This window comes from Opisthocomus hoazin, chromosome 14 (assembly GCF_030867145.1).
Source record: "Opisthocomus hoazin isolate bOpiHoa1 chromosome 14, bOpiHoa1.hap1, whole genome shotgun sequence".
Classification (NCBI taxonomy): domain Eukaryota; kingdom Metazoa; phylum Chordata; class Aves; order Opisthocomiformes; family Opisthocomidae; genus Opisthocomus; species Opisthocomus hoazin.
In genome coordinates this window covers 9,709,227-9,732,601 of record NC_134427.1, presented here as the reverse complement: position 1 = coordinate 9,732,601, position 23,375 = coordinate 9,709,227, and the positions used below count along the sequence as shown (strand labels likewise).

At 43.2% G+C, this 23,375-nt stretch overlaps 1 protein-coding gene across 1 annotated transcript in view; it reads left to right on the top strand.

Annotated features, from left to right (window-relative positions):
* Window positions 1–1,368: 1,368 nt before the first annotated feature.
* The window catches only part of STK26 (serine/threonine kinase 26), a 35,165-nt gene continuing 13,158 nt past the window's right edge, over window positions 1,369–23,375 (top strand). The window contains exons 1-3 of the mRNA XM_075435377.1: window positions 1,369–1,402; window positions 1,509–1,624; window positions 19,102–19,332. Coding sequence (XP_075291492.1) covers window positions 1,583–1,624; window positions 19,102–19,332 — 273 coding nt within the window. The 5' untranslated portion in view covers window positions 1,369–1,402; window positions 1,509–1,582. The remainder of the gene's footprint in view (window positions 1,403–1,508; window positions 1,625–19,101; window positions 19,333–23,375) is intronic.

Sequence of the window (23,375 nt, the reverse complement as noted above, 5' to 3'; positions counted from 1 at the left end):
TATTCCAGCGTGAGCCACGAGCCTGTCCTTAGCTAGCATCACTGTGAGTTTGTTTTTTGGTTCAAACCACAGTGAGTTAAGGACGGAAAGACTGCCTAACTTTGAAATTCTTGGCTTTAGCCAGTCAACACCACCTCACCTCAAACAGAGGTGTTCTGTGTGCCCTGCCACAGTGCAGTATTTCTCCGAGTCGGGAGGGAGGGAGACCGCCTTCCCTCACACCCTTTCTGAAGGGACCCACCCTCTGAAGCGGGCAGCTAGGATACGGCCAACAAGCCAACAGCTCCAGCTAACCTTACGTTTTCTTGGCTTTTAGACCCATAAACCCGTGAATTTGAGGGAAGTCCTCGCATACCCGCGAGGATGTCTGTGACAGGCCCATGTGATTCCTACATTCTTGCTCGGAGGGGCGAAGGGAAGACCAGCATCACAGAAGATGTCGGTTTTAGCTTTGCTTGAGTAACTGGCAAAACTTTCGTGTCCAGGAATGTGAATCACGCACACGAAGAGGTGACTCATGTACGAACGGGAAACATGTCACCCCAGAGCTCGGTTATGTCCTGCCCCCAGGCCCCGGCAGCAGGTGGGGGGCAGCTGATCCCTGGGGACGGTGGCGGCGGTGAGGGGGTCCTGGCCTGGGTGGGCAGTCCTCCTGGGGAGGGCAGAAAACCCACCACCCCACACCGGGAGGCGGACGCCCACAGCCACATTGGCCTTGCCCACGCTCGCTGCGCCGAGGCGGGCTGCCAGGAGCGCCCCCGAGACGAGGAGACACCATTTCTTTGTGTCGCGGAGGCAAGCAAAAGCCATCGAATACCCCCTCAGCTGCTTGCACCTGCGGGCACGGGCGCGGTGGTGACCGGGTGCGGGGGTCTGAGGCTCCGAGGCCGCGTGTCTGCGGCTGACGGTGCGCGGGAGGGCCGCGCCCTGTGACAGCGCCCGAGGGGGACACGAACCTGCGACGCCGCGGCCACGGGCGCTGAGGGGGCCGCCGCCGCCCCTCCCTGTGCCCCGCTCCCTGCCCGCCCGAGGGGCCGAGGAGGCGGGGGCAGCTGACGCCGGGCCCGTGCGGCGGCGGCGGCTCCGCCCCGCGAGGCCGGAGCTGAGACGGAAGGAGCCGCCGCCGCCGCCGCACAGCAGCCGCCGCCTGCCGCCGGAGCCCGACATGGCGCTCTGAGCCCAGCCCCTGCCGCGCCGAGAGCCGCCGCCCCGCGCGCCTCTCCGGGGGCCCCGAGCAGCCGCCCCCGCGCCGGGACAGGGACCGGGAGCGGGGCATGGGCAGGGCGAGCGGCGCCAGCCGGCAGGGCCGCTGCTAGGAGCCCGGCGGGCATGGCACAGCGGCGCTAGGCCACCCCTCCGCCGCCCGCGCCGCGCAGCTCGGCCCCAGCCCCGCGGCCGCGAGGTGAGCCGGCGGCGGGCGGGGGCTGCCGGGCAGGGCGGGCCGCGGGGAGGGAAGGAGGGAGCGCGGCCCGCGCTAAAGCCGCCTCCCCGCCGCTTTGTCCTTCCAGGCCCCGCCGCCGCCCGAGAGCAGGGAGGCCGAGAGAGGGGAGCAGCGGGCGGCGCCCGGCCGCCGCAGCCCACCATGGCCCACTCGCCCGTGGCGGTGCAAGTGCCCGGCATGCAGGTGAGCTCCAGCGCCGCGCCGGCCCCAAAATGGAGGCGACGGGGCCCGGGCTCGGCCCCGGCTCCGGAAGCGGCGCTCGCGGCCCCGGCGGGCGGAGGCAGCGGGTCCGGGGGACCGCGGGTGGGCGAAGCGGGGCGGGCGGCGCGGCCTGGCCGCCGAGGGGAGGCCTCGCTCGGCCTAGGGGGGAGCGCGGGCCGGAGCCCTCGCCGAGCGAGGTGCTCTGAGGTAACGGGAGGCCCCGGAGGGGCCTCGCTCCCTTGGCGTGCCCCGGGGGGCCGCGTACCTGCAGCCAACCCCTCGGAGGCGGAGGGTTTCCCCTCGCTCGCTTCCCTCTTTGTTCAGGGCTGGCCGCGCTGCAGCCAGGAGCACGTAAGAGCTTCTAAAACTGATTAAAGGCGAAACGAAGTTAATGGCAGGGGGTGTGGGTGCGCTGTAAGTGGCATATCAGGCTCGCTGGCAGGCGCACCTCCTGCAGGACTTCCCCACCAGCCTGCGCCTGGCGCGGGGCCTGCAGCGCAGCTCCGCCGAGGACCTGGCGGCTGAGGGAAGGGTGGCACAGGCGAGGCCCAGCGGCGCGGCTGGCTGCGAGGAGCCGTCATCTGTCGGGAACTTGCAGCTCTCTCCGGCTGGGGGTGAGACCTGGTGGTGTTCCCCCGTGTTTGTGGTATCTGCTTGGCAAACAAGCTCGTTTGTTACCGATTTTCGTAGGAAGGGTGGAATACTGCTGACTCTTCGTTCTTACTTCGCTGGACAATCTAGTACAAGTTTGGTCAGAGATCTTTATCAAACGTGAAGGTGCTGAGGACCAAACTAATTTCAGTGTTTGCTTGTCAGACACTGGCAGCCCAGTCAGTGTTTTAAACTTTCGCTTGACTTCTGGGATAGTCATACCTGTATAACATTGGAGGCTTTTTCAGTTCAAATAACATAGAAGCCTTTGTGATACATCTCTGTGTATGCAAGACATGGACAGTAAAGAGTTCAGGAGGTTTCAGAACAGAACGTTCAAATTTCTCTTGGTTGGGTATCTTTATCACTTCTAGGAAGTGTAGAATTGATGTATAAACAGTATTTATATATTAATTTCAGCCAGTTACAGTACCAAGGTTTGGTTTATTTTTCTGATTTCTAGTAATTTGCAGGCTTTCTGAAATTGGCTAAGTTTTGGTCATCCACTGACTTTCTGTTGATAGAAGAAGGTATAAACCAGATTTTCTCAGCGTCCTTGTTCCGTTTATGTGTCAGGGTTACTGTTGTATTGGTACACCCTAAAGAAATGTTGTGACGAAAGATTTAGAGGCTTTAGCGTGAGCTTCTTTACATCCTCTGGGGTTTTTTAATGTGTCTGTATTTGGGAGACTTGTATTTCAAAAATTTCAAAAGCTTAAGGTATTGCTGTCTTATTTCCATAGCTGCCCTGTCATCACAAAAGGACCTTGGAATTATTTAAGGTCCTGTGTTCCATTGTTATACCAATAAACTTTATGTAATAGCATGCTTAGTTCCACTGGTCTTGTTGTTAGTTTAACCTAGACCCCTTAATGTATATGTGTATGTTTAAGCATTTTTTAAGCTGTTAGATATGTACAGCTGCATAGAAGTTAAAATTATCACTGTGGGAAAGTGCCTGTAATGTCAAATCCCTTGTTTTGTAGTCTGTGTTGAGGGAAGCATTCTGCTGAATATAACAGTTGGAAACAGAATTTGCCAGAGAATGTGTTACAGGTTTGAAGTTTTCAGTTTTATTGTAATCTTATACTTCCCCTCCCATTTCATTATACAAAAAAAGTATCAACAAAAATCCAGAAATAAAGTTATTCTATAATTCACATACTCCAAAAAAAAAGGCTTTGACAGTTCATCACCAAAGTATAACAGAAGCTTTTTTGATTGTTTTAAGATCTTTCATCTTATGAAGAGTCAGGTTCCCTTTTAAAAAAAAAATCCAAATATGGAAAATTACGGAAAGTCACATAGAGTTATTTTGGTGAACTCAAGAGTCTGACATTCAGTACCCTGGCAACAGTGGAAGACACAGAGGTAGTATTATCTGTTGCTCTTATAAGTAGTTACAGTACAATTTGTTTATGTAGTGGTTGCATTCCGTTTTACCTGTCTTGTGTCCCTAACAAAACCAAATTTTATACCTAACAATTCTTGTCTGTGCAAACAACTTCCTAGACACATTCATTTTCCTTGCTCCTTTGGAAAGCCTCCACTTGATCCAATGGTATGATGTTAGCTCACCTAGCTGCCTAACTTCCAAGCCCATTCAATAAAATCAAAGTACTCAGTGAATGTATAAAATAAGTGCTCAGAAGTTAAGCGTGATACACCAAATTGTGGCACTTTATGCAGAATCCAAGACTAGAAGGAAAAATGAAAGGTTGATGGAGCTGTGTGAGCACAATTAAGGTATCGTGGTTACACGAAGCACAGTTTGCAATGAGTTTGAATGTCAGGTTGGAGTTTTTATTCAGTAATGTCGCTGTAAATTTGTTCCTTTTTCTAATGGCATAGAAATAGTCAAACTAGTTCTTAGTCTGGAATGCTTTGATTCTTGCAGTGAGAAACTTGTCCTCTGGCACTATCTTCAAGGAATCCAGCTGAACTCATACAGAGCATTTCTGGATATGACTTGCAAGAGCATGTTAGAGCCTTCCTGTGTCTTTTAGCAGTTCAGGGCCTGTACTGAAAACAAAGCTGGAGTGGAGGTGTTGGACCACTTAGTAGTAGTCCTACACTACTGCTTTTCTCTTGCCCAGCAGGCAGGATGCATAGTTCAGAGGGTTATGTTTGTTTCGAGTGATCAGAAAGTCATCAATATGTCAGTCATTTCAGACTGATGCATTTCTAATGAAGTTCAGTTATTGGCAGCATCTCATACAGTACTTCTGTACAGATAAAAGAGGCCGGAAACTTAACTTACAAGTGAGTAACAATCAGCCTTTCTAAGGTGGGCAGTGAGGAGATTTTTATGTCTGTCAGCATCCTAAATTTCCAAAATAGTCTGTAAACGTCAGGAATGGAACATCACTCAAGTAATAAATGACCTTTTTAGCTGGTAGAGTTTTTATGTGCAAACGTTCCCTTTTCCTATTCTAATGTGTTGTGCAGAATCTTAAGTCTGTGAAATATGCATTCATTAACTAATGGGAATGTTGATTCTTCTCATTTTGCGTTTCTTCTTGTCAGTGTGTGTGTCTTTGGAACATGATTTGGGGCTTTATTTTTCTGCATCTCTGCTACCCTACTCATTTAAATACTTTTTATTTCCTTTCTCATGGCTCTGTTGATATCTCCTGATGCTGTATGGCAGCAGTCTTGAGTACAGCCAGAAAGGTTGTTTAGACCTGGTCTCCATCTGTTTTTATTGGTATTCAGACTATCTTGCAATAAAGAGCCTAACTTCCTCTAAAACCAGAGCAGCCAGAAGCATGTGACCTGTCAGCTGGTGTACTCTACTTCACGACTGAAGGGTGGCTTGATTAAATACAAACTTGGATGTAAAGGTGAGCTTTGCTCTCTGTGCTGCCAGTTAACAGGCTGGCTGTAGGGCGCTGCTCGCTGAACGGACTGAGCCTGCCAGCTGGAGAGTCTCTCCCTGCAGGATGCTCAGAGGCAGATCAGTTGGAGTCTAGTTACTGGATGGGTGTAGAACGATTAAAGGAAGGGTGGCATTTAATTTTGGAAGTGGTCTTTTTCAAAGACCAAGAAAAAGAGCATTTTCTCTTAAATTAGTGCAACTGTGGAAGTGGGCTCTTAGTGTGGTGCCTAAAGCTAGTCTGGAAGTGTGTCAGATTTCTGGTAAACCTTATATATTGCAGTTACAAGAATATGACTTCTGTTAAGAGCAAGCAGTCTGTTACTGTCAAATACTTAAATGTTTAGAGGGTAGGCATTAGAGGAACTTAAACCTTGGAAGAAAGATGCATTCAAGGATCTGTTAATTTATTCCCCTTCTAGGAACTAAGCTGTATCCAGATGCTTCTACAGTGAGTTGGAAAAGGCTTTAAACTTTTTTATTATTTAGTGACATGACTTAAATGAAACTGGAACATCTAGCACTTGCAGGACACCAGGAGACTTCCACAGTGCCTAGAAACAGGGATTTCTTACAATGTAGTTAGGATGGACGCCAGTGTTCTGGTGATGAATACCTTGTTGAATTCCAGTTCCTTGGTTTGTGCTGTGAGCCACAGTGCAGGCAGACTGCAGGAAGATAGTATTTTAAGACCCGTGGAGAACATGCCTTTTTGTACTTGAAGCAGATATGCATTAAAATATTTGTGGAATTCAGCACTACAGTTGTTCCTTTCCTGCTCATGCTAACTCTGATTAGGCTTTATTAGCTGGACTTGGTCCTTCTGTCTTGTGCGTTGCAGTAAGCTATTCTGATGACAAAAGTAGGGCTCAGTCCTCCTTGTACTCTCCTGCTGTTATCAAAGGGGGAGGATAGAGCGAGCTCTGGAAAATGTTTGATACATGAGAGCTGTGTAGGTACAATCAGCTGCAATTCAGTAGATGTTTTTATCAGGCTTAGAAGAAAAAATTCGCAGCAGTCTTTTACTAGTATTTTTTGTGCAGATGTCACAGTTTTATACATGCGTTAAGTGCACTGACCTGGAATTCAGAGGCAAATCTGCTGAAGCTGCAGGGAGCACATGAAACAAACTGCTCATCTCACCTTAATCTCTCTGCTGTTCTGTACCATCGTAGACTTTTGGGCAGAGGATAATTTCCCCCGAAGGTAAACACATTACATCTGAAAACAGACTTCTAACTTCTAAAAATATATAGTTGGTACTTTATTCTGAGTGGGTTTTTTTTCTGTTGAATTTAACACTGAACAGATTCACACTGGCTGTTTTTCAACTCCAGTGTCTTACTGTCATGCTGTACAAGTCCTGATGAAAGTTTTCGTTTTCTTTTCTCCATTTCCTCAAAAGGAGAATATACAGCAAGTAGTAGCTCAGTAATATATTGCAATTTGTTTTTGTTTTCTTTTTTAAAAAAAAACAAAATTCTTTTAGACGCTTATTTTGAGGGGAGGATTGTTTCTTTATATATGGTAGCTGTGTGGCACACCATGAAGAGTGTGTATGACTGAATGTGCCTCTGCAGTGGTATTTGTCATATGAGACCTATGGAACATCTTGGTAAAGATAGGCAAGTGTATTTCATTGTTTTCAGATGTCTGTAAAAGTGAAAGGATGAATTTTAAACCTGTTAGTAAAAGTGCCACTTGTTTGCTCTTTAGTGATTACCTTCAGATTTAAGAAAGAGTCATCAACTCTTGACAAATGATAAGAGGCTGTTGTTTTGTCTTTCATTTATTCTTATGGCCTGAGTTTAGTAATTGACAGACACTTGAGTTCAGGGGTGGGTTTTGGGGGGGCGGGGTTGGGGATGAACAGTACAAAGTTGGTTTTGAAATTCTTCTGTAACAAATAATTTTCTGACATGCTGTAATTAGTGGCTATCGTATGTTGTCTTTGCAGAAATAGAGTTGGTGAGGTATCTGTCATGTCAGGGGCCACTGTTACAGATCCTGCTATATTTCATTCTAACTTAGAATAATTGAAAATCAAATTCCTTCCTAATGCTGCCTCACCAGTTTTTACTCTATTTAAAGAACTGTCATTTGTTCTTTAAATTTAAACTTCCAACAGTTCTTCTAGAACAAGTCTGTTCTGCTGATTAGATGAGGATCACTGAGTACACTCCTTAGCTCTGAAGGAGAGACTTAAATCTCATGGGAAGGGTGCCCATCTAGTGATGTTCACCAAAATCCATTCTGCCAGAGGGATTGGCAGCCAAATAAATCTGGCAAAAAGAACTCGCTGAGAAAAACTATTAATAAAGGGACTGATGAGCTAACAGTAGCTCACTGGTCTCCTTCTTCCTCATATTTTGTGCGTGTGGTTTTGCAGTGATAGGCTGTGTTAATTGGGTCTATAACTTGGGAAAGAGCATGGCTTCAGCTTAGATCTTTCTTTATGAAGAAAACTTTGAAGAACTGCGTAGTAGACTCTTAGAAGGGCGAAGCCAAGTTTGTCTTGCCAAAATCTGTAGTCGAATGATCTTGATTGCGGCAGCATATCTGGAAAAGCTTTGTGGCGTGATCTATCCTGGATCTGCATCAGTTCTATGTGCATTAAGGAAGGAGAACAAGGAAGGAGCTATGTTAGTTATCTGCAGGTTTCACACTTGAGCTTGGTGTGGAAAGGGGAGCCTAAGAGCCCAGGGTGGCTTCACTGTTTTCATGAACCAGAAGTCAAGGACCATCTGTTCGACCTTGAAGAATATGGGGGTTTTTTCCTGTTACCCCGTGCTCCCCAATCTTTTGCAGGCTTTCCTTTCAACTGGGTACTGTTACATGTTCTGAATACTTGAGTAATGTTGACTGGAGGGATCAGAGGGTCTTTACATTTTGCTAGGTGTGAAGTTGTATTTCAATGCAGGCTCCTGTTTTGGCAGCTGAATGCAGAATAATAAAAACACTATACAGCTTGAAATCACCATAATCGTTGTAAAGTGCCTAAATGTAAAACACTGAATGAAAAAGATTGAATTTGTACTGATGTAAATCAAAAGAAAAGCAAATAGAGATTTATGAGTGGAGCAAGATGAGCTTGCTGTTGATATCTCACCTAGGAAGGTGTCATCTGGTAACTGGTCACAGCAAGAACATTTTTACATTCCTGCACAGCTTTATTCCAGCCTAGTTGGCAAGAAGAATCTGAATTTTTTTTCAGGGTGTTTCTCTTCCTCCCCTCCCCCTTCCCCTGGCCTTTTATGTAATGAGGTGCTGTGCCCTGCTATGAATGAGCTGCAAAGTAATTGAAAAAGGAGTTTCCTGAAGCGGGCAGGTTGGTTCTAGCAGGGTAGGTTTCTTGATTTTTTTTGTAGCTCATTTTGGAGTTGTATTTCTGGTTTCTCGTTGTGTGCTTCTTGAAGCTTCAGGTCCAGTATGATTGATATGATCAAGGACCAGTATTCAAGAGGAGAGTACAGCTTTCAAGCTTGTGGTCATCTAGCCTTGGGGAGCGGAGAGAAATCTAGGATTCTGGTGGACTGGTGTGTTTGCCTTCCTTTCTCAAAATGGTCCCTAGCGAAGCTAGGAGTGATGCCCTCTATCTGTGGATTCCCACTTGGGTTCATTGCAGGCAGTGATTATGCCTGGAGAGTTAGCTGTGGTAAATAAACTTGTGGCCTGCTCTTTAAGCCTCATTGTGTTTTGGAGCCATCCTTTTTCAACCAGTGTTTTTCTGCCTTGCTTTAATTTTGTTTACCCTGAAAATAAGTAATGACTACTTCACTAAAGAGGTTTAACATAGATACTTATGTGTGTGTCAAACTGGAGGTCTTGTTGCTGCTTCTGGTTTATGAACTGGCAAGTTAAAAAGCTGGATTTTGTTGTTATTTTTGTTCTATCTGGATTATAGTGTGACTTTAGTCTTATTTACAGGATGAAAATCTGTGTATCAAGTTATAACTTGCACAGAAAAAATGCTAAAATGGCTTCTAAGATAGAGCAGTGAGGAGGCCTGTAAAATTTATGTAGCAGTTGCCATTTAGCTGTAGATACCGAACCTGTAAACATTAGGAAAATGATCCAAATGCTGTAATGATACAGTTTGTTGCTGACAGAATTTTGGCGTGGTTGTTCCTTTAAATGGGTGTGGCAAAAATAAAAAAAACCCACAACTGTTTGTGTACCGATAAGGAGGCTTGCTTGCTGAAAGGAAAGGCAGACTGCTGAAAGTAGGCTGCAGCCCATAAATGGTTATTTTCCCATATTCCTAGTAGACGTAGCTTTTGCAGTCTCTCTACAGAGTAGGTTTTTCAAAGCGGTTCATAAAATGGGACAGATTACAAATGTTCTTCAGTAATGAGAAATTGCAGTAGTCCTCTGTCTTCTGACTTTAGGTGTACAGGCAGTTAGTTCACTGAGGTGGGTTAATTACCTGTTTAGCAGTCACTTGTCCTGCACTGTTCAACAAAGGAGTTTGTATTTGTTTTGAAAGATCAGTTTGTTGAACTCTTCATACATGCAGAACGGAGTTTGAACACTTTGGGATAACAGAACCTGTTGATTTCTTTAACTGACTTCTGTCTCCATCTAAGGACGTCCATCCTTCCTAGCTATAGAGCATTCGGTCACTTACTCTTTCAAATCGTAGTGAAGACCAAGCCACATTATTTGTGCCCCCCTTCATCCTTAATTCCTCTGACTCTTTCTTTAGGCCATGCTCCTCTGAGGTGTGGGCAGACTGAAGGATATGCAGCTGTATGGAGTGGTTTGAGGATTTTTTTTTTTAAAGATAATGGGTGGTTAAAAGGTATTGATACATAGAATGGAAGCTAGGTGGGACTCCATTTGAAGTGTAAGGATATTCAGTTACAGAGAAGCTCACTGCATGAGAAATTTCTCCTTTCCTCAATGCAGAATACAATTCATAAATAATTGGTGTAAATTTTTGTAATTGCCTGTGTCAAAGAGCTAATCTTTGCGAGAAGTGTTGTTATTCTTTCTTTTTGCTTATTTGTGCTGTTTCTTCAGCTTCTCCCCACTATTCTGTGATTCTGTGATTCATGTTGTGTTACCACAGTGAAAGAATAGCTAAGAATAGAGGAAGTGAGTTCAGTGGTTTCCATTTTCAGCACATCATACAACTGACAGCTTGCATCTGCCATAGGTCAGAGATGGTTTGAAGATGAAGGTGATTCTTTCCTTAAAAATCTGAAAATGAGTGTGTTTGAATGCTGATTTTAAAGTTTTGATAGTCATATGAATGTTCAGGCAGCTCGCCTTATGGCTGACTTGATTAAAACAAAACCGCATGGGTTTTTTACTTGCTTCCTTTTGCCTTTGTTTTATATTGAAGTTCTCTATGTTCTCACTGAAAATGGCAGAGTCTTGGCCTTGTCAGATAAGGGAGATGTTTCATAAAGGGTGCAACGGAGGTCAGGTCCCATTTAAGGACAGCAAAGCTCAGATCTCATTTTTGCTACCTACCATGTAGAAAAGCTTGATAATGTAAAAGTTTGATACTGTCAAAATCAAATAGTTTTGTTGTTAAAATAATTTTCTGCTTCAGAATATATCACACAGTTCCAGTAAATATAATGAAGCATCTACTGTCCTGGTGTTTGAGTCCTGAACAGGAGTGCAGGGTAGTGTCAGAGTTCAGTTGCATGCAGAAGTCTCTGAGAAGCGAGAGTCTGTGTGCAAGACGGAGAAAAAAGATGTCTGCAGGTTCCACCCTTGTTTTGAATGTCTGCAGGTTGATTTTTTTCTGATTCTGTATAAGTAATAATGGATCTGCACCTGTGCCTTCATTAACTTCAAACTATTTAAATTTTTATGTATATATACACACACATATACATTTTATGTATATATATACACACACACACACGCACCTATGGCACTGTTTGTGTGAGTAACTTTGAGTCTAGTTGGAGGCTGGTGACAAGTGGTGTCCCTCAGGGGTCAGTACTGGGCCCAGTCTTGTTTAACTTCTTCATCAACGACCTGGATGAAGAGTTAGAATGTACCCTCAGCAAGTTTGCTGACGACACCAAACTGGGAGGTGTGGTAGATACACCAGAAGGCTGTGCTGCCATTCAGTGTGACCTGGATAGGCTGGAAAGCTGGGCAGAGAGGAACCTGATGAGGTTCAACAAGGGCAAGTGCAGGGTCCTGCACCTGGGGAGGAACAACCTCATGCACCAGTACAGGCTTGGGGTGGACCTGCTGGAGAGCAGCTCTGTGGAGAGGGACCTGGGTGTCCTGGTGGACGACAGGTTAACCATGAGCCAGCAGTGTGCCCTGGCTGCCAAGAAAGCCAATGGGATCCTGGGGTGCATCAAGAAGAGTGTGGCCAGCAGGACAAGGGAGGTTCTCCTTCCCCTCTACACTGCCCTGGTGAGGCCTCATCTGGAGTCCTGTGTCCAGTTCTGGGCTCCCCAGTTCAAGAAGGATGAAGAGCTACTGGAGAGAGTCCAGCGGAGGGCTACAAGGATGGTGAGGGGACTGGAGCATCTCCACTACGAGGAGAGGTTGAGGGAACTGGGCTTGTTCAGCCTGAAGAAGAGAAGGCTGCGAGGGGACCTTATAAATGCCTACAAATATCTGAAGGGTGGGTGTCAGGAGGATGGGGCCAAGCTCTTTTCAGTGGTGCCCAGTGACAGGACAAGGGGCAATGGGCACAAACTGAGGCACAGGAAGTTCCGTCTGAACATGAGGAGGAACTTCTTCCCTCTGAGGGTGACGGAGCCCTGGAACAGGCTGCCCAGGGAGGTTGTGGAGTCTCCTTCTCTGGAGATATTCAAGACCCGCCTGGACAAGGTCCTGTGCAGCCTGCTGTAGGTGACCCTGCTTCGGCGGGGGGGTTGGACTAGATGACCCACAGAGGTCCCTTCCAACCCCTACTATTCTGTGATTCTGTGAACTTTATTTGTAATGGGATTTTAAAATAACATTGGTGGGGGGAGGTGGGGAGGGGATCCAGGAACTACAATCTATCACTATCTGTGGTGGCTTTATTGTAAAGAAGTAAAATGTTCCTTATGCAGGTAAAATAAGGAAATAGATATCATGTATGTGAATAGATTGTTATATAATAGAGTATGTATGGTGTATAATTAATGTGTATATATAATACCTGAAGTTACATGCAGATAGTGTATGGAAAGCAGTTCAATTAAGATGAATTTACCTGTTGATGAAGACATTACTCTAAGAAGTTCCATAGCCTGTCAGGTTTACCAATCTTACTCCCTCTTAATTTCAATTTTTTTGTGGGGGTCTGAACAGAAGAAAAACTTCAAGGTGCTTTATTATCTGAGAATAGATAAATGTCTGTGAATGGATTGATTACGTATGATTTCAATTTTCTCAACCCAGATGCAGGATTTTGTAAGAGTCAGGTAAATGCTGAGGATAGACTAAATGTCTTTTAATCTGTTTTTCTTTTATTGACTTTGAAGTGTCTTTTTTACTCACAGTATTTCAGGTATTCATTCTTAAGACAATAAAAGGTATCTTGGAGATTTTACAGATAATAAACTAGGCCTCATAATTGCTATTTAATTTTATTGTTAGCCATAACTCAGACAGTGGAGACATTGGGACTTGAGAGAAATGGTGAAGTGCATGCTGGCTTCAGCAACAAAGTTGGCATATATTTCTAATCTGGCATTTTAATGCTAATGTAATTGTGACGCTGCATGGCAAATTAATGACTGGGGTGTTTCTTCGATGCTGGGTTGTTTTTGGTTTGGCTTTAAATATTTTGCCATAACATAACCTCCTTCTTTTCCTTGACCTTTCTGTAAGATAGTGCTTTTCCTTATGGTTTACCTTTGACTTCTCCCTGGTTGTGAAGATCAGGTTTTTATTTTAGCGAGCAATTGCTTGAAATGGCGGTCTTTTAAACTCACGGGTAATTCTGATGGCTTCCAAAGATAGCGGTATGTGTTAGGGTGCCATAGTAGTGAATACTTGAAACACAGGACTAGACAGTCAGTGAGGTGGATTGAGAACTGGCTGAATGGCAGAGCTCAGAGGGTTGTCATCAGCGGCGCTAAGTCTAGTTGGAGGCCTGTAACTAGTGGTGTCCCCCAGGGGTCAGTACCTGGGCCAGTCTTGCTCAGCTTCTTCATCAATGACCTGGATGAACGGACAGAGTGTACCCTCAGCAAGTTTGCTGATGACACAAAACTGGGAGGAGTGGTGGATACACCAGCAGGCTGTGCTGCCATTCAGCGAGACCTGGACAGGCTGGAGAGATGGGCAGAGAGGAACCTGATGAAGTTCAACAAGGGCAAGTGCAGGGTCCTGCACCTGGGGAGGAACAACCCCATGCACCAGTACAGGCTTGGGGCTGACCTGCTGGAGAGCAGCTCTGTGGAGAGGGACTTGGGAGTGCTGGTGGATGACAAGTTGACCCTGAGCTAGCAGTGTGCCCTGGCTGCCAAGAAGGCCAATGGGATCCTGGGGTGCATTAAGAGGAGTGTGGCCAGCAGGTCGAGGGAGGTTCTCCTCCCCCTCTACTCTGCCCTAGTGAGGCCCCATCTGGAGTCCTGTGTCCAGTTCTGGACTCCCCACTTCAAGAAAGATGAGGAGCTACTGGAGAGTCCAGTGGAGGGCTACGAGGAAGATGAGGGGACAGGAGCATCTCTGCTATGAGTAAAGACTGAGAGAGCTGGGCTTGTTCAGCCTGAAGAAGAGAAGGCTGAGAGGGGACCTTATAAATGCCTATAAATGTCTTCAGGGTGGGTGTCAGGAGGTCGGGGCCAGACTCTTTTCAGTGGTGCCCAGCAACAGGACAAGGGGCAATGGGCACAGACTGAAGCAGAGGAAGTTCCGTCTGAACATAAGGAAGAACTTCCCTCTGAGGGTGACGGAGCCCTGGCACAGGTTGCCCAGGGAGGCTGTGGAGTCTCCTTCTCTGGAGATCTTCAAGACCCACCTGGACAAGGTCCTGTGCAACCTGCTGTAGGTGACCCTGCTTCGGCAGGGGGGTTGGACTAGATGACCCACAGAGGTCCCTTCCAACCCCGAACATTCTGTGATTCTGTGACGCTCTAGTCTTCTCTTACCAATGTTTTGTAAAATCTTCTGAGCTAGTGATTGCATCTTTATCTAATGCGTATTTGAGTGATGTCTCCCAATGTAGGTGAGCTATTCTGTAGTACTGGTGCAATTTTAAGGGAACTTCTGTTCCAAATAAAGCCTGGGAGACACTTGAAAATCCAGATAGTATAATAGCATTTTTGGGTTAGGTTTTAGAAATACTGTTAAGACAACAGGATATGTGTTCTCACATTGGCAGACTACTTAAAAGAAATCTCACAAGACTACATTAAATTACTTGCATTGGGAGACCTAGAGGATCCTGGTTTTGATTTTGTTAGATGCAAGGCATTAACGTAGTCTCTGTCCAAGATTCTTTGAAGCTTCGGGTTTTCATCCAGTTGTACTCAGTACCCTTTAATGAAGTTCATTACTGAATCTTCTTAGAAGAAGACCTGTTTCTGTAAGAGATATGTCCTACACTGACAGATCCTAAAGCAGTCTAACATAGATATTGCATCTTCTGATTTGTTGTATGTCAGTAGATATCTGTATAACCTTGGAAGTTAGATATTCAGTGTGCTTGAACTGTGTTTCAAAGGAAAAATGCAGAATTTGGAGAACAGGTATGTGAAAGGGTCTGAGGTGGGAAGGTGAGTCAGCCAGTCAGTCTTGTAGCAGAATGCAGCCAGGACATTGCTGCATAGCTGAGTTTATCAGAATAAAAAAAATAGACTTATTTAAGCCCTATTGGCAGAATACTTGATGCAGCTACTGCAGGTATGCTGGCAAGAGTTATGCTATAGTGTTTTTTTTTTTTACTTGGGGCTTCTGAGCAGGCAATTGGACTACATGACCTCCTGAGGTCGCTTACAAACCAAATAATACTATAGGATCCTGTGACTCTGTATACATACATATGTGTGTAAACACATACAGTAATGGCACATGGTTGTATAAGAGAGGAGGAGAGATTTTACTGAACACTAGCGCAGGCTGTATAGTTGTGCTGGGCTGGTGAAATGGTAGGCTTCTGAAGCTATGCAGAGGGCTTGTGTTGTCACGCTCGTGCTGGTACTGTTACTCATGCTGGCGAGACTGGAGTTGGCATGCGAATGTGCCTGTGCTTGTCATACTGGTTGCTGCCTTTGTGGAAATGGGCTTAGGGAGGGGAAGAGCAATAGATTCCCTTCCTGATTTGTCCACTTACAGGTGTTCTCTTCAGAGAGGTGATGATGGAGTCCATACGCTGTCTATTGTATTGTTACCATCTGCTGCCCAACAGGCATGACTCCCCATAGAAACCAGTATTTATTTTAAAAAAAACAAACCGACAATTATTCATACAAGCAACTTTCAAAACTTCTAAACCTTTTTCCAGTTCAATAGAAGATCTGTGAAATAACAGGGAATAGCATTTGGCTGTTTTGTTCAGGAGTGTTAATAGTATTAGAAATCTTAATTTCTCCCATATTAGAAGTGTAGCTGGCAGCTGTGCTGCAAAAATTTAATGGTATGTGTTGGGGGTGTGTGTGTACACACATACAGACTTTTATTTATATAAAATACATCTCTGTCCTTTTCTATACCAGGAGCAGGAGGATAGGCATACTGCATGAGATAAATTTACCTTTGTTTAAAAAAGCAGTCTTTTAAAGTTTTGGTGGACTTTTTTTTTTAGTTAGTTGTAGGAAAACATTCCTGTAGAACAATAGTCTGAAAGATAAGGAAATTAAGAAAGGTAAAAGCAAATCCATTTCAAAATGCAGTCTTTATTCTAAGGCCGTATTTTAAGTTATGTAGTGTTCTAAGTTGGAAGTCTTTCCAAAGGACATTGTCTCAATATTAGCCATAGTTGGTCAGAAATATATACCCTTATCCCAGAGTGTCCCACAGTTCCTTGTCAGCCTTGGTGAATAACAGAAGCTGTAAAGCTGACTTTGCTTGCTGTGAGAGGATTTTCTCAGAATAGAAAGATGTGACTTTTTTTCCTCTAGTAGTGCTGCACAGCTTGTTCTCCTCGGATGCCCTTCTGTTCCACCTCTCCCTCCCAGGGATGTACGCGGAGTTCTGCAGTATCGGGAAGTCCAGCCATGCCTGATCTCTCCCTATATTCTAGCACTCCCACATAATGGTGTTCGGAGTTGTTGGAAGTTAAAATAGCCCTTAAAGCTCTGATTCAGTTGATGTAGCTTGGAGGAGAGAGTTTGGAGGCATGGCTTGTTTTGTTGATGACTGGCAAGTGGGTGTATAGGATTGAGTGATGTGCATTTCCACTGAGGAGCCCAGAGGAATTTTCTACTTAAGGTTTCTCCCCAAGCAAAACCCAGGTGTTGCCCTTTGAGTTCATCAAACATTTGTGAAGGGTTGGATTAGCTGACTATAACTGTGACTAAATTGCTTTTCTTCTGTCTGTCTGGAAGTGTTTACCAGGTTTCATCTCAAATCAATAATATCTATTAGTTAGCATGAATGATTCCCAGAATCCCAGGCTCCAAGCGTGTCTCAAAATGAAGCTATTTTTTCTGAAGAGGAGTATATGAGAGTTAATGGAAAGTTTTGCCAATCCTCTTTCATAACTCTGTTGTTTCTTGGAGGCTGTGTATGTCTCTCTGTTTATTGGAAATAGAGAACTATCAGTTAATTATGCCTTATTGCAACTAATGCTGTAATTTAGGAACACATTAGGTTGCTAGCTAAATGACAATTGTGCAGCTTTTCTAGCGGCAGAGAAAGGCTATGTGGCAGTTGATGCTGCTTTCACCACATGTGCTTCAAAAAAATATTGTAGGGACACATCTGAAACCAGATTTTAAATTGAATTTTTTTTTTTTTTTTTTAGTCTTCACAATGAAAAGATGGCAGGAGCTGATGCGGTAGTGTATGACAATATGGCTGTCTTTGTGCAGTTGAATGTTTGCTGGGTTTTTGTGTCTAAAAGCTTTATGAGCACCCGAGGCTTCCAATCTTTTTCTTTCCCAGTATAATAATATAGGTTGTCCCAGATTTCAGATCAAAATAGTATTCATCCTGTATTTTTTTTGTTTGCTTTGATTATGTATTTGTTCATCTTTTAAGTCTTTCATTGAATCTATCAACAGAAGAAAATGCACAATTTTTTTCTGAATTATGTCTCTGAAGGTGGTGCGGTGGTGTTTGGGTTGTTTTGGTTTTTTTTTTTGTAATGGAGTAGAGTAGCAACGAGCCTCATTGTAGACAAAAGGGAAATTCCTCATTCTTCTTGCTTTAATGTGCTGCTCAGGAACAGCAGTGTGTCTTGTATATTTGCAAAATCTAAAAATCTGACTCCACAGATCAGCATGAATCTGCCATAGTGCTTCATGTTCCCTCCTCTTGTGATAGCACAAATGACAGCTTGGTATATATGAGCAGTGAACTGATTCCGCTGAAAATAAACCTGACAAATCATATGGTTAACTCTTAGCTAAATCTGTTTCCTGATTCATCTCACCGTATTGTGGAATAAATTCTGGTTCTGGTAGAAGGGAAGAAGCAACAATAAGGGCCCGGTATGGAAATGAGGTTGTCCATTTTGGACTAGGTTGTATTAGTAATGTATTTTTTTTACCAATAAAGATTTTTGCATCCATTTGTAAGAACACTGGTGTAAATGTGTTTTCTGAAGTTTCATGTTGATACTTGAGTATTTTGTTACGTAGGGTAATCTGTGCCTTGGGCTGGATGTCTGCTTTTACCAAAACTGTCACTTCTTTTGCTGATTCTGATTTTTGGAGTGCGCGAAAGATCTAAAGCAAAGCATCTCCTTTCATATTTTCAGATGTTGCTATTGAATCAGAGGGCTTTTTTGGGCAGATGTTTCTTGTTCAAAGATTAATTTGTGCAATGAGTTGACCAGTTCTGGCAGCAGTAAAGTATTTAATTCTGTTGTTCTGTGAAGTGTGGGCTGTTCTATTAATACATCTGTCTTGCCTCTTAAAAACTGCAAACTTCCTTACTGTGTTCTAAAGATTTGTGTTGTTAAACTGTGGAGCAAGTCATCCATGTCCTTCGGAAGTTGCTGCTCTGGTTTTTGAGTATGCAGGGTTCTCTAAGCAGCCACGTATCGTGCTTTATCTTGAAGGGAAAATGAGAGTTTGCTTCTTTTTTGGTTTTTTTTTCATGACTACTTGAATGGAGCTGAGAAATTTAAAATCTTTGTATAATAATCAGTCTGCTGAACTTAGAACAATGAATTAACAGAGACTAAGCCAGGTGTCCTCAGCAGTGCTATGCTGCCTGGAGCTCTGCTCCCCTTTCTGAGGCATGCTTGGGTGACACCAGCCAGTTCTGATCATTACTTCAGTTTCAGTACTCTGCTCTAGCCTTCTTTCGAGCATCTCTCAGTCTCTTTTGTTCTACTTTCTGTCAATGCTTCTAGCTGCCCTGAAGGTGTTATCAGATCTCAGAATCTACCGGTGTGCAGTCCTCTCACAATTAGCTCTGTGCTGTGTTACTTCATAGGATGCTTTGTGCACCCAAGGCTGCTGGCCGGGTGGAAAGCCCAACCTTTTCTGCCCGGGTTGTGGCGATAGTGCTTCTGTGCCAGTCTTCAGAATTACTGCACAGATACGATTAATATTAAGAACAGCTCAATTCTTTCAAAAGAGTTGTTATGTGAGGAAGTGAAATGAGGTTTCTACCTGACTGCCTCCCTGGTGAGGCTCGTTTACCTTTGACATAATTGCATAATGTGTGTTCTGTAACTAATAGCTGAATTAGAAGTTAGTGTGCAGGAGGTAAATTTATCTGATGCGAGCTTTCTAGTGATGATAAATCTGGGTGATGTGCTTCTTGGGAAGTACTGAGGGCTAATAACTTGGAAATAAATTGAGTAACTTGTGTATCTTCCCCCCCCCATCTCTTTTTGCAGAACCATAGAGCAGACCCAGAAGAACTGTTCACAAAACTGGAACGCATTGGGAAAGGCTCCTTTGGTGAAGTCTTTAAAGGAATTGATAATCGGACACAGCAAGTGGTTGCTATAAAAATCATAGACCTTGAGGAAGCAGAAGATGAAATAGAAGATATACAGCAAGAGATAACTGTTTTAAGTCAGTGTGATAGTCCTTATGTAACAAAATACTATGGATCATATTTAAAGGTAATGTATAGTATTGCACAAAGATTTGCTGGCACCCGGTTGTTTTGAATGCTGCTGGGAAAAAATTCTGAAATTGAAGAAGAGTTACCATGCCAGCTTGACCTTTTTTTAGTAGGTTTTTGTTTTTCTTTGAACAAAGCTTTTCGATTTGATTTGCTTCTTTTGCTGCTTGCTTTTTGAGGCTGAATTTTGCACAAAATGAGTAGAGAATGATTGGAGTTGATAGAGAATTCCTCTCGCATTGCTGTTGCTTTTGGACCTTGGTTTTCTCTTCCTTCCTCCACAATCCCTAGCACAATTTCGTGGTCTTTCTGGGGGAGAAAAAAATACCTTCATAGCTATAGAAACAAATAACTTCTGATATGGAAAGAAATCCCTGCGCCATGTAGAGGTGTGTTGGCAATTATGTGGCATAGTAGGCCTGGGACAAAGTAAAACTGATGTCAGCAGAGTTATGTAACCGCTATGTGAAATGTTATCAAAGGCATAATTTAAAATAAAAAACAAAACTGAAAACCTACAGAAATAAAAAATGTTGAGTAAGTTTTTTCAACTTGCAAAGCTGTCCCAGTGTAATCAATTTAAATATTGCTTAAATGATCTGCAGTGCTTACACATTTTAGGTTATTTTTTTAAAAAAGAAAACCAGTTCATAGAAGCTAAAGTGTTAACCATAGTTAGGGCTGTCTTAAATGTCTGGGGTTTTTTGTTTGCTTGCATTTGTTTTTTCTGTTGTTTTTTGTTTGTTTGCTTGGGTTTGGGTTTTTTGTTGGTTTGTTTTTTGTTTGGTTTGGTTTCTTCCTCCTCAGACGTGTCTGGCTCCTTAAGGTATAGTGGATTTTTTGGCATTCTAAAGACAGATCTATGAGAAACGTTCCTTTGTCACACTTGTGCTGTATCTTTCAGTGATACTGTAAAAGTATTTGCAGGATTTATTTGGCAGTGTTCTTTGTAGATTTGGCTTTTTTCCCCCCTGTAAATTGCTCCAATATTGTATTCAGTTTTTAATGTTATAACGCTAAGTGGGTAACTTAATCTTCTGTACTCCAAATCCTAAATTCTCATTTTGACCAAGATAAGACAGCTATGGTGGCTTTGCTGTTTACTTACTCAGTATTCTGTGGGTTCTTCACGCTGAAGTGAACATACAAGTTATTATTGATGTCCCATCTTTCCTTCTCTTTACTGGGCTCAATCAACGTGATTTTTGTTTTGTTTATTATGAAGTGGTAGAGCTCTGAGATGTAGCAGAATTTACTTTCCCGAACCATAGCATATTAGGACAAGATGGTTCTTCTGAAGACAACTTTGAATTCAGCTAGCAGTGTTCCCCTGGAGCAGTGCACAGTTGATACTGCAGATCCAGACATGATAAGTCTTTTTTAGTCCTTTATTTTCTGTGATGAGCTAAGTCCTAAATATTCTCCTCCTGACTATCCGTCATTTTAACTTTGTGTTATAAAAGCCCAGTTGTTCACCCTTAAGTACAAATAGGTCAAGGTGAATCTTGGAAAGTGTTTCGCTTGGAAGTGTTTTTGCTTAGAAAAGCGTTTTGTCAGATTTCAGAATTAAACAGTGATCTCAGCAGCTGTAAATGGGGAAATGAAACCTTGATTTGATGGGAGTGTTTTGTTTGGTTTGGGGATGTTTTGAGGGGTGATGGGCGGAAAAAGCTTTATAAATCGTGGATTCAATAGGGAAAGAAAATAGTCTTCTCCTTAGCAAATCTGGCTAAGTACCTGTGCGTTACAGCAGTTTGCCTTTGGCCTTGTTACGCAAGTCTTTCACTTTTTACCCCTTTTCTTAGATATGTAAATATAATTATTCTGTCAGGGCTGTAAAACTTTCAACTTCTGGTTAGTTTTTTTTTTTACTTTTTAAAAATACCTGGCAGATAGAGGATCATGTTAATGCTGCCATACTTTCCTCACCACTGTTTGAGTTCTTTCCATTTCTATTCTAAATGGACAGATTCTGAAAGATTAATGCTGCTCTTCTGATATTTTTCTGTGCTCTTTCACACTTCTGATATTTTTGGGGGGGGGGAATTTCTGTGTGTAGAGCTTGGGGAGGTGTTTGTGGAATTTTGGTTACTTTCCTGTTCCTTTAAGAAAGTCCTCTTAAAAAAAAAACCACACACACACACACAAAACCAAACCAAAACCAAACCAGCCAATCCACAACACCCAACCCAAAACAAAACCCTAAAAAACTGTTCACAGAAATGTTTTTCGTCCCAGACTAGTATGATAGGTAATTCTACTGCTCGCTGTTCCCCAAGTAAAGGAATAAAAATGTCCACAAATAAATGCTTTTAATTCTGTAATAATAAATAAGTAAAATGACTGCTTAAGTAGTATCTTGGCTCTAAATTTTTCTAAGGCTAGATTTATCCTTGATTACTAATACTAGATCTTTCAGCTTGAGATTCCTCAGGGGAAGGAGTGTATTAGCTTTGTTAAATTTGCAAAGAATCTTTTATGATGGCTTTTCATTTTAGTAATAACAGGTATTTTGAGAGTTGTATCTGTCTTTTTTTTTTTTTACTTAATTGCGATAGCTTTTAGCTTTTTATTAGCTATTACTCTGAGAATGGCTGTCAGCCTAAGTATTTAGCTATATAGTACTTCATTCCCAATTTAATTTCTCTAGTGTAGACACTCTTTGAAACAGTGAAATAGGTACAGTTGTGTACCAAATGACTTTATAATTAAAGGTTAAAGAGCACTGAGGCTAAATTCTGAAAATTAAGACTTGCCTTTTCTTGCAAAGCAAAATCCTAGGCTGCAGAGATCAATAGCGGTTTGCTATGAATGTGACTGGTATGAAGATCGCATTCAAAGCGGTCCTATAGGTTTGTTGGGGAATACTTAGTTTTATATACAAAGATCACTGAAAATATTGCTAGAAATACATTTTAAGGAAGTGGTTAAAAAGAGTGTGAAAATACAGTAAATAAAAGGTATTTCAAAATTTAAGAGAGTTTTCTTTTTCCCTTTTCATCTCTTTATTTACAGAAAAACAAAACAATTGAGCCAGTCTGTCTTCTTTCAGATCACGCTTATGGAACAGAAATAGTCTACTGAAATGTATTAATGGTACACGTAGCTTTCTCTGAATCTCTGGGAATGGCATTAGAAAGATTTTTGAGTTCTGCTCTCTTTAAATCAAAGAGACTTAGTATTTTCCTGACTATACCAAAGCAAATCCTCAGTGCAAAGGCATTCAGGTTGCCTTCAACACTTACTGATATTACTTAGCCGAGTAATCTAGATCTGGTTTAAATCTTTAAATTTTTATTGTTTTTGCTTTGAAGAAACTGCAGCTAAGACCATGTGTTGGCTTCAAGTTTTTCATGTGTGCCTAAGCTCGTCCAGTTGGACTGCAGCAGAACATCTTCTGTTGTAACTTATTCTTGTTTTTTAAACAATTTCAAGTAAGCTTTGAATAAGCATAGAATCATTAAGGTTGGAAAGGACCTCTGAGATCAAGTCCAACCATCCATCCAACACCGCCATGCCTACTAAACCATGTCCAGAAGTGCCACATCTACATGTTTCTTGAACACCTCCAGGGATGGGGACTCAGCCACCTCCCTGGGCAGCCTGGTCCAATGTCTGACCACTCTTTCAGTAAAGAAATTTTTCCTAATATCCAGTCTGAATCTCCCCTGATGCAACTTGAGGCCATTGCCTCTTGTCCTATTGCTAGTTAGTTGGGAGAAGAGACCAACACCCACCTCACTACAACCTCCTTTCAGGTAGTTGTAGAGAGCAATAAGGTCTCCCCTCAGCCTTCTCTTCTCCAAACTAAACAGCCCCAGCTTCCTTAGCCGCTCTTCATTAGACTTACTCTCCAGACCCTTCACCAGCCTCGTTACCCTTCTCTGGACACGCTCCAGCCCTTCAATGTCCTTCTTGTAGTGAGGGGCCCAAAACTGAACGCAGTACTCGAGGTGCGGCCTCACTAGTGCTGAGTACTTGTCATCTGTTTGTAGTCAGTTTCAGTTTTTCCTCTGATAAGATAGCATATTTGATAATTAA